This window comes from Echinops telfairi, unplaced genomic scaffold (assembly GCF_000313985.2).
Source record: "Echinops telfairi isolate 266 unplaced genomic scaffold, ASM31398v2 ScPeMD7_3533;HRSCAF=4204_0, whole genome shotgun sequence".
Taxonomy (NCBI): Eukaryota; Metazoa; Chordata; class Mammalia; order Afrosoricida; family Tenrecidae; genus Echinops; species Echinops telfairi.
Genome location: NW_022107431.1, coordinates 58,292,666 through 58,304,421, shown reverse-complemented (window position 1 = coordinate 58,304,421; position 11,756 = coordinate 58,292,666). Strand labels below are relative to the sequence as shown.

At 43.6% G+C, this 11,756-nt stretch overlaps 1 protein-coding gene across 5 annotated transcripts in view; it reads right to left on the bottom strand.

The window, feature by feature from the left end:
• Positions 1-11,756, bottom strand: part of TRMT11 (tRNA methyltransferase 11 homolog) — a 56,139-nt gene that overhangs the window by 43,093 nt on the left and 1,290 nt on the right. For 3 of the 5 annotated variants that reach the window (XM_045294687.1, XM_045294690.1, XM_045294689.1), the window contains exons 2-7: positions 6,496-6,561; positions 4,009-4,082; positions 1,628-1,709; positions 1,448-1,540; positions 1,074-1,208; positions 211-367 (exon numbers count right to left, since the gene is read on the bottom strand). In XM_045294687.1, the coding sequence (XP_045150622.1) occupies positions 211-367; positions 1,074-1,208; positions 1,448-1,540; positions 1,628-1,709; positions 4,009-4,082; positions 6,496-6,561 (607 nt within the window). The other 2 variants (XM_045294688.1, XM_045294691.1) reach the window with 2 other exon arrangements.

Genomic DNA, 11,756 nt, shown 5'->3' with positions numbered 1-11,756 from the left:
GGGGGGGGAGGGGGAGGGATCCATCAGCATGCTTTTTCCAAGTGCAAAACTGTTAGCTACTTGCTATCCCAGGTGGACATGGCTGTCCATTATCCTCCACTGAATGGACTCTAGGAGATTCTTCGGGCCATTTAATCTTACAGCAGTATAATCACGGCAAACAAGTAGCATCGCTGCAACACTAGTGGTTAAATATAAATATAGAAATACCTGTTCCAACAAATGGATCGAAGACAATATCATTCTCTTTTACTTTTCCATGATTGGCCATGATAAATGATAAGCCAGCATCCATACTTGTATTTCCAATGTAGTGCCTCTTTTTGACACTATATGACTCGATAAGTTCCCTCTGTCCGTCTGCAATCTAGATCAGAAGTATTTTCAAAATTAGCATAAAGCTTCAGAAAAGGTGTAAGATCATCTTCACCATGTCAATTTCTTGATGAGACCCCTCTTACCACTTTCTAATGTTCAAACTTGTCCCTCTCAGGAGCTGTGACTGAGGTAGTAGTCATGGACTTTCTTGATGTGTCTGTTTACAGGGGTCTCAAGTCTGAGTTGGATTCAAACACAATTATTCCAGGTCTTGGTGGTAAATAACTTTGGCCTATCCTAAGTGACAAGATTCTGTGATGTAAGCTACAGTTAGCATTGACCCCTGAAGGCCTCCAGGGAGGAGGCAGAAGGCTCTGCAGTAATTCTGTCGTCCAGAAAACTTAGCCTGGATTGTTATACAAGTGAGATTTCTCAGCCATCACAGAACCCTACCTTTTCTCACTTTAAAAAAAAGTCTGATTTCCTAGTAAGCTTTGTCTTCATGTTTCTGGGTTCATCGCTCCTTCTGCGGTTCTAGATCTAACAAGCCTCCCAACCTTCTTCGAGACGGCTGTCAAAGGAACACAAAACCGCAGCCACTTACTCCCCATCGACTGTCATCAGCACCGTACTTCTGACTCTTCAGCTACTTTAAAGCTCCACCATTGAGGAGTCAAATTTCGCTTTTAGAGAAACAAGTTGGGTTTCGCTTTGAAAGTGAGCCACAAATGGAGATAGAAAGAAGCCTGGCTTACCCATCTACCAAAATAAATATTATGTGGACTCTCGGGGATGCGGTTTGGGTCCAAACCATAGTCCTCCAAAATGAAGAATATATGCTGTGGCTTCTTTAAATTCACTTTTCCTTCAAATGGCAGAAACTCAAGCGCCTGTGGGGCAGGTAGGAAGAAACAAAAGAAAATTCAAATGTCCTACTAGAATGTAAAAGGGAAAATGCCGCATTTCTGATCATACCGCCCGACCTTGCGAGCCTGGAGTCAACACTAAGCAAGCTAAGCCATGAAACGTACTCGGCGTAAAGCGTGACACAGCTAAGGGCTTCGCAGACATCAGTGCGTATGGTCCAGCAATGGCGCCCAGACTGGAGGAATCCTGTGCGTTCACTTACATCTATGCGGTGGACTTTCTCTTCTTGTGTCAAAGTTTTATTGAAGGTATGAATCTGTATCTTGTATGTAGAGTCTGCTTGTAGATAGGGAACCTAAAATAAAAGCAGATAATTTTTGAAGCTTAGAAAGTCCACAGCATCAGCAGGCACCCTGATTTAAAACCATATTGCTTTACGCACCATCTTTTCCATGGGGTACTTTTTCAGAGAAGTGTACAGCTCCTCCCGAGATTTTCCATGGCCCCATAGTTCAAATATAGACCTAGGGAAGAAACGGTCAGAACTAACCCAAGAAGAAATGTGTTTACACAGTAGAACGCGTTGTTTCACTAGTTCTTTATGTCCAGTCCCTGAAAACCATTAGAAAGCATCAGTGGGAAGCTATACGAGAGAAATCCTGGAAGCAAATACAGGTCCGTTCCAAACCACATATAGGAGCTGAACTTCAGGGTTTTATTGTTGTTCTTCTTGTTGTTGTTGGTTTGGAATATTTTACTATTATAGTTCTTTATTAGAACAAATGATATAATAAAATTATTTAAGTTACTTTAGTGAAACTGGTAAAAGTCTGCATGAAATTCAATTTTTACCCATGTTTTCTCTCTGTATATAAAAGAACCAGATAAAGATGATAGTATTAAAATTTAGCTACTATTTAGTAACACTTACTAATACTTGCTATCAAAACTATTAAAAAAACACAACGTACTAGAAAACCTTTCTAGCGTTCATCATTCAGGGAGAGCATTTAAGCAATTACAAGTAAAATCTTATTCCATCAGATTAAACAGCTCTTAAAGAGTTGGCGGCATAGAGGTTCCACATTGGGCTGCAATCTTTAAGGTCACCAGTTCAAAAGCACCAGCCATTCCATGGAAGATAGACAAGCGCAGAGTGGCAGTCTCAACAACTACAGGGGCAGTTCCACCCCGTCCTGCAGGGCTGCTCTGAGTCGGCATTGAGTTTGAGAGCTGGTTGCAATAGAATTCGATCTCTGTATCTGCAGTTTTGTTGATCTAAATTCAAGCGGTATTACATAATTGTAACTAATGCTGTGCATAGAACATAATTATTATCATTTGAAAACGAATCCCTTCTTTCCTTCCTACTAAATTCAGAGTGAGGGCCCCAAAGGTAATACTACTCTTATTTAGTTTATTAGCTGCAATCCACTCCATGAACAACAGGAACAAAACCTTGCGTGGCCCTATGTCACCCCATTATTGGTTAGATTAAATTATTGAGATAAAAAACACCAATTATTGACATCCGTTGGGTTTTCACCCGCTAATTTGCAGATGTAGATTCGCAAGCCTTTCTTTAGTCTGTGTTTGTCTGGCAGCTCCACTGAAATGTCTCGAATCAGAGGAACATACCTTGTACGCCCTCAGGAGGTGGATCGGCTGAGGATGGAACTCAGGGCTCCCACATGGAAAGGAACCACTACACCCTTACTTAGCAACCATGTAAAGATCCCTCGGCTGGGCAAACTATGGCTGGGCAAACTACGTAGTCCTATGCATGCAGTTCTTGTTCTGAGTCTCAGTGTTTGAAAATGATAAGCTTCCTCATTCATTCACTCACAAAACAAATATCTATTACAGACTACTTTATGCCAAGAACTCTTCTGGGCACTGAAACAGAACAGAAACAAATCTGATTGCCATCATCCAGCTTAAATTGTAAGGGAGAAGAGAGATTTCTGGAGGCAAAACTGAGAGGAGAAAACTGGCAATCCAAGCATAACCCTGGGCAGGGAAGACTCTGAGTCGGGAAAACCCTGAAAAGCAAATAACAAAAAAGGACAGGGTGGATATTAATATAATTGCAAGTACAGGGACCACCCACATCTGGTAGCCTACATGTTGCCATGGTGCTGGAAGTGTGCCGCTGATGTATCAAATGCCAGCTGGCACCACGGTGGGGCCTCCAGACTAGACAGACACGGAGGGCCGCTGGGCAATGTAGTTGGGGACAAACTAGCTGATAAAAACATCGTGGGTCGAAACAGAACACCATCCAACTCCCTTACTCTGGCCCCAGGAGGGCCGCTGGCTAAACGACACCGTGTTTAGGGAGTGGACGGCCGACGTGGTGAGCTGGATCGGGAAATATCAGCAACAAAAGACCCGGCGAGCACAGGCAGGGCCACCCTGAGTGTCTGTGAGGTCACCGAGTCCAGGCAACTTTGACAGCAACTACGGTCGGTCTAAGTACAAGAGAAACCTTTTTTTTATTTCCAATACTTTAGACATAATTAAAAGTGGCATCTACCCTATTCATAACACCGCATTTATGTTTCGTACTATATTCCGGCTTAATGTGGAAGTCTCAGAAAATTATTCTAAGGCAAGTGTTTCCAACACCTCGCCCTGTTTCAGCGGGATGACACTCCTGTTCCCCCACCGCCTCCCAGTGGTAAAAGCGTGTAACTGCAGCCTACATTGAGCCACCAGGGCCGGCACCCCCTCACCACCAGCCCACCCCTCTCCCTGGGGACAAGTTAGCACAAGGTCACAGGAGTCATTTGGCGCGTGGTGAACGTTACCAGTCTCTCTTACTTGGCACACACTGTCCGTTTCATTAAGTTTCTGGCAATCTCTTCCGAGGGAATGCTAAGAATCCAAAACGGAGACTGAAAGGAAAAACAACAACATGCAATTTCGTCCGAAGTGGTTATGTGGCCTCGCGGACTTTTAGTCAAGACATCAAAAGCGAGCGGCTCCTATTTCATGTAAGAACACACAGGGCTGGCCATATTACAGTGTCTCCAACACGAAGAAGTCAAAGAGGCAGACGACCTACAACGTTATAGGGGCCCAACGCAAGAACGCTTCCACAAACGACCCGAGGGTCTCCATGCGTCAACCCAGTGGCAACGAATGACGTCAAACTAGATGAAGATATCAGTGAATTAAACGAAAACTTACTTAAATTTAAGATTAATTTGCCCTAATATTAAAGTTGATTGACTAAAAGAATACCTTTTATGCTCCAAAATATAAACTCTAGAATTTTTATTTTCTATTGTTGTTAATCATTCCTTATGACACAGGCATTTATTCTATTGTTGACTTCTAAGGAACCCATTTCTTTGTAGCTACATGAGCCTTCTTTTCCCAGCTCCTTGTAGCCACCCGAGAGGTGAAGGAGGGCCCTTCTGGAATAATTCTGACAGAAATTCATGGAAGATATTTTTAATATCAGTAATTTTTTCACTGTATAATTTCCTCTAAGCAGTGGTTCCCAAGCTTATTTAGCCTACTGCCCCTTTTCCAAGGGGCGGGGGCACCCTGTGCCCCACGGGAAACTCAACTCTTGCAGCCCATAGCCCAGGATAAAGTGTAGGTCTCTGTGTTTGCATCACCCCAGTGGAGATTCTCACTCACTTTGGGAAGCACTGCTCTGAGATGGCAAAAAAGCTCCAAGTACCTCGAGGGAATTTCCCTCGTCCCATCTTAGCACCAAAGATTCAGAGCACTTTTAAGCCCCATTCAAATAAGCCCCTGCTGGAACACAGCAAACCCAGAAAGCCGACTTCAGTCCATCACCCTCATCCAATCCGACCCACTCTCTCCTCTAGCCTCCCCCTCTACCCTTCAGTGAAAACCACTCAGGAATTCAAGTTCACTCCACGGGGACTTTCAATATAAGCTCACTGTGCTCTCGCAAAAAATTCTCCCTGTCACATCTATTCTTTCTTCTTCTGACGTTTACTCTACCTGGGAGCAAAAATAATCAAAGCAGGAAAACGGCCTCACTCTAGTATTTTTCTTACTAGGAAAAATTTTAAAGCCACCTGACTGAAATGAAAAACCATTGGATAATGATGGTACAATTAGTCACTGGAAACTTTTTCATAGCCAATTAAGTGATAAAAGCTGTGCAGCAGCTAGTGCCTTTATGAATCCTATCAAGGACAACACCAGAACTCCGGCCACGTTAAGGAGGGTGACAACTGAGGGGGCAGAGCACAAGGGAAAGCAAAGTGTTGCCAGGAGGGTCCAGGCCCTTCGTGCACAGCGTGTGGCAAACACTGTGTTTGCATGTCGCCGTGACCAGTGGATGGCTGCAGACCCGCTCTCTCAGTAATACATTTGTCTTGGTCCTGATAGAACAACTCAGAAAGAAAAAAAAAAGCAGCTTCCAAGGGGCTCTGCCAGGCCAGATAAATTCGAGTCCAAGAAGTCAGTTCAGAGGTTATAAAAGCCAGTTTGGAGATCCCCAAAGAGGTAAGCTTGATAAATGTTTTTCAAAGGACACAATCATCAGAAGGTCTTATTAGGAAAAATGGTAAGAAAAGTGAAAACTGCATCGATGAGGAAAAAGCCAAGAAATTGGCACCCATTGATTTGTTTTGTTTTCTTGCATCATGACAATGTACCCGCTTATTCTGCTAGGGTAGCGAGGGCTCCCCTGTGAGAATTTCACTGGGAACCTTGCCTGTCCATTCTGCAGCCCTGATTCTACCAGCTCAGGCCTCTTTTAGTCTCCCACGCTCACGGAGCATGGAGAGCGGGCACAACAAGGGCCCAGCGGAGACAAGGCTGCCGTGGATGACGGGGCGTAGAGAGAAGGCAGCGGAATTCTTACAACTCCCGTGCAGAGAGAGACCCAGCACTCTCAGAAGTGGGTAACAAAGAAAGCTCGCAAGTGCACAACTGCAATGATTCCCAATTCAAAGCTTAAAATTATTCCCTGTGAAAGCCCAAGTTTCAGCTTCCTTTGTGATGAACTCTGATTCTACATATTCTCACCAATAGAAAACGACTTCTTTTTCAGTGAAAGGACACAGACATAAATTAAGGTACAACTATCTAACTTAAAAGTGTTAACTGATGAAATGAATAAATTCTGAAAGTAAATCTAAATTAGGTTCCAAAATTATCATTTTTCAAAATATCCTTTTTATTCAATTACCTCTGGAAACAGACACAAAATAACCTCACCAAACATAAATGAAGATGTACAGTTCTTCTCTTCCAATGTCAAGCTTTTGTTTATAAATATACTACATAGGATATAATAAAGATATGTATATAACTTACCTTTCCATACGTTTCCTGACTGCTGGTGAACTGACCGCCGAAAAGAGAAACCAAAGACTTTATTTCCTATAATGAAAATATTAGAGAGCGCCTTTCAACACCACACTCATATTCAATTTCAGATTTTAGTAACAGCATTTATAATAAAACACTTCAAATGTGTTCTCCTTTAAGAGTGTTACAAGAGTTTCACATCCCTTACATCATTTATCCAGATCACATTCTGACAAATAAAAAAAGAACTGCTACGGGCTGTTGTACACGATTCAGATATCAAGGATTTATGCTGGCCAATTTTCTAGATTCCGCCCATCCCTCAAAATTCACAGCAATGTTCCTAGTTTGTAAAGTAATCACTCAGTCGGCATTAATAAGAAAATTATTTTGGTGATATCACATTAGGCAGAAAGAACTTTATAGAGGGAAAATCCGCCATCAATTCATTGCCCCCAATTATCCATATTAATTACATATTGTGGTGAAGTGAAAATTTTAGCTTACATATGCTCTTTGTAACTCCCACTAACTGAGTGACGGGACCTTGCAAAAAGGGTACGTGAAACACTAATAGTGGGGAATGCTCAGTTTAGCCATTTCTCTGGATTGAAGAATTAGGTATCTCAAAGACAGGAACAGAAATTCCTGAAACCATCCTGAAAGATGAGCTACAGGACAACCCTGTCTGAATCGGTGGGAACCTGTAGCTAGACGGAGACCATGAGACAGAGCAGAGGAGCGAGGCAGAGCAGTGGGCAGACTGCCCACAGAGGCAGAAGCTACCGGACCCGGTGGCTGAGGGTCCACGGGGCAGAGACAGACACGCCGCTAGCCTGACTCAGAAGTGGTTTGAATGGACAACAGAACAGTATCCTTAGTATTTTGTAACCGATAGTAAACCCCATGATCCTGAACATTGTGAGTTCTGAGTATTGCTGACAACCCCTGGATCAGGAGTGTCCCCCTCGGCAGAGCAGTAGAGTGCAGGGTTCAGTGATAGAGAAGGGCTTCAGCCTTGGGGGGGGCCGGCCTTGGGGAGGGAGTTGGATGCTCCTCCCTTCTGAAGCTGGAGGAGGTTAGATGCAGCCCCAAACCATTTCCTCACAGGAAACCGAACAAAGGCGGGGGTAGGGGACATTAAGAGTAATTAATGTGCACAAACAAACCAAACCAAGCTCATGACTATCGAACCGATGCAATTCACAGTGACCCGATAGGACTGGGTAGAACTGCCCCTGTGCATTTCCCAGTCTGTAATTCAAAAGTAGGAAACCCCCCTTTCTCCAGCGGAGCAGCTGGTATTGAACTGCTGAGCTTAAGATGAATAGCCCAATGTGCATCCACTAAGCCACCGGAGCTCCTTTATGCACAAAGGCACCAAGAAATACTAAAGGGTAGAGACTCAGGTGTCTCATTGCGGTCTATTTCTTAGACTGCTTAATGGTCTCTGACAAACACGAAGTGAGTAAATTAGGTTGGGAAACTACTATTATCAGAAATCACATGCTAATATTTTTAGACATTTTATTTTTAGGTTCATTTTACTGAGCTCAACTACATCAAAAATCTTGAAAGTGGCAAAGTACTATGAACAATTTGTTCTTATGTACCTTAAAGTCACCTGGGTTCAAGCCAATTTAAAAGCAACTAAAAACAAAAAGATGGAAATATAATCATATCCCATATAATTCTTCAGTTTAAATAGCACAATTCAGTAATTTTTGAAGTCACAAAATTGTTCAACCTACAACCTACAACACCCTCCATTGAGTGTTTCCATTCTCTTAAAACAGCCTGCACTAACAAACTGGGACAGATGAAGAACGAAAACAGCCACTTTAAAGCAAGTTTTCAGGAAATGGTCATAAACGAAATGTCTAAATGTCCCAAAATAAGTCGAAGTTGGAAAACTCTTTCAATGACTGGCAGGGCTTAGCCCCGGGCAAGCACGAAACAATCACTTAGTAAATATTTATCAAAGGAATGACTGCCTCACATGCTCAGCAGTGTTTTCATCTATAAATTGTTCTTGTAAAAGCAACTTTCAAATGGTTTGTAGAAAAACTCTCAACCTTACAAACCAAAACCACTGTTCCTAAGTCAATTCCGACTCACCGTGGCTCTATTATGGGGTTTCTGAAGCTTTAAGTCTTTATGGGCATCGATAATCTCAACTTTCTCCTGAGTCTGAACCTCAGGTCTGGTGCTTACCTGACAGCAGGATTAAGAAGTCCTAATAAGGATGCCAAGTACCCAAAGAAAGCTGCTGGTGGTGGTGGTAGTGTTTCTGGTGGTGGTGGTGGTGGTGGTGATAGTGTTTCTGGTGGTGATAATGGTGTTGTCATTGTTAGATGCTATAAAGTTGGTTCCAATACACAGTGACCCTACACACCACAGAACAGAACGCGGCCTGATCCTGTGCCATCCTCACAGTTATTCCTGGGCTGAGCCCATTGTTGTAGCCCCTGCATCACTCCATCTCCTGGAGGGCCTTCCTCCCTTTTGCTGCTCCTTCCCTTTACCACGCGTGATGTCCTTCTCCAGGGACTGGTCTCTCCTGACAACGTGTCCACAGTGTGTGGGATGAAGTCTCACCATCGTCCTGGGCATGTGGAATGTGAAAACAACTGAGGCCAGAATAGTGTCCTATTTTAAAGGTACACAAAATGATACTAGGATGCAATGTACTGGTTTCTTCTTGGTATGTGCACTAAGTTCAAAAGCAATAGCGGGTACAGCGCTGCACGTGAGCAAAAGTCAAGGTAATGGTACCAAACTGCACTCATCACGAAGCACTCACATTGAAGGCAAAAAAGGGAGGGGGTGGGCAAGTATCACGTGAATGTTCTTAATAAAGAAATAAAAAATTGATTTTTTCAAAATATCAACTCTTAGGAAATTATAGAATAAAACTTCAACCTTTGAGTCTGTGGAAAAGTGTAACACCCATAAACCACTTCTGCTGAATCTCCAAGCACAACAGTTGTTGAAAAGAAAGCACCTGGGTGGGCAGCTGAGAAAATGGCAGGGGAGGGAGGGGAACATGTCTGACCTCCAGCTAAGGGGGGAGGAAAATCCAACTCTACACCAGCCCAAGGCTCAATCCCACAAGGCAGTGGTCAGACCTGCCTTCACCCGGTAACTTCCTTCCCCCAACTCTGACACCAACCATCTCTCCCAGACATTCCACTTCTCTGCTGGGTTCCTCTGTGGCAATGGCAACAAAGCAATCACAATCACAGGGCTTATTACTGAACTTAACAGGCTGCATGGCAGGATCAGAAAATATTAAGGATATGGATCTTTGGTCCTGAGCACCTCTTCTCAGTCATGCCAGTAAGCCCATCTCTCTCAGATCCTCAGAGTGGCTCGGGATCATTTGGCCTCTATCCTGCTCAAGCAAGAATTACAAAGCTCCTTCAACTTGGATAAATGCCCAAAGGATACCCCACTCAGCCTCCTGTTCTAAGGCACCTAGCCTTACTCATTAGGGGGCCACCACTCTCCGAGTCTCAGCACTGATCTTCTTCTCCTGGCTACTACAGAGGGATCGTAGACAAACGTCACTGCTGGCTCTTCTCTCCTGGTGCATGGGACTCTCCACTCCTGCTTCAGGTCTTTTTCTATTCTAGTTTTCCAATGAATTTTTGAAGCCCTGTCGTACACAAGGATCTCCTGGGAAACTAGTTCAAAAGACAGTTTTCCTGGGCCTCACCTTTAGGAATTATAATAAAATCCAAAATGATTTTTATCTAAGTGTGCCAGGAAGACACTAGAAGAAACACTACCACGCAGAAGGACTTAAACAGCGGAATCAGGAATAATCTGGAGAAGAAGCTAAAACACAAATTGATGGGCCCTTCCCCACAGTGTCTGATTCTGTAGGTCTGAGATGGGGCCCAGAATTTGCCTCTCTGACACTCCCCAGGTGACACTGATGCCGCTGATCTGGGGACACACATCAACTGTTGGTCAAGGGCACACGAACCAACATGACTAGGTGCTCCATCAACTCTGCTGTCCTCACAGGGACCGCCAGCGTGAGAGCACGCATCCCATCCTTTCCTCTTTCGTCGCCTTCAGTAGTGAACTGTGGCAACACTGTTGCTAGGAGAAACGTCGAGTGACTATACAACTTAGAATAAGAAACCAGTATTTTGAGGGCGTGGTAGTTTAAAAAACATATCCAAAAATTCTTAGTTTAAAATGATGTAATGGAAGCGTTTAGCAAAAGTTCAATCACTTATTAACTAAAAATAGAACCAAGTCAAGAAAGCATTCTTGATGAAAATTCACAACCCTACATATTGGGGACAATAAAGAATGCACGGAGAAGCCTCAGGAGAGAAAGGAAGGAATAGCAGGTGGCCAGGTAGGTAGTCTACAGGCTGCATGAACAGAACAGAACGTTGGCAAGACAATAGCCACGGGGGACTTCACTGGCCCAAATGAACTATTTGAGTAACATCAAGCAACTGATAAAATCTTAACTGATCTGAAATTCACCTGCAAGGTGGCACAGAAGAAAGGAGTGGTTTACTGAAGTTCATGCAACTAAGGGGACACCTGACTGATGGGAAACTAACAAGATCCTGAAAAGGGATGGACTGACCCAGTGCCTGCACAAGGGCACCAAGTTGAAGGGATTGTGAGGGTGGCGCCAGTGTTTCCCTCTGTTGTTCCTACAGTTGCTGCCAGAGGGAACCAACACCTAACCCCTCCTGCTCCTCCTCACTGAGATGACAGTTTAAACGCCCACCTCGAATGGAATCCTCCAAACACCAGCCTGCCCCACAATCGGCGATGGTACTGGTCCTCAGAAGTTTATTCTAACTGGTTTCTAAGGCATCTGCCCTTGAAACTGGATTCCCCTTCAGCATTCTCTCACATTACCCCATGTATCCACCCATCACTGCACTTGCCATGTAATTACTTAATCCTATACTTTAAAAAAAATTTTAATCATTTTATTAAGCACTCTTACAGATATCCTAACAATCCATAGTTCAGTCACATCAAGCAGTATTGTACAATTGCTACCACAATCAGTTTCACATTTTCTTTTTCTTGAACTCCTTGATATCAGCTCCCCCTTATCCCCTCTCCCCCAGGAACCCTTATTTTTTCCCCTATAATAGTTTATTTTTGTGGGGGGTTTTGCCATATCTTAGACAATCCAATATATCCATTCACATACAATTCTGTTGTTCGATCCCATGGAATGGGAGTATACAGTCATCAATCTTATCGGCTCCCTATTCCCT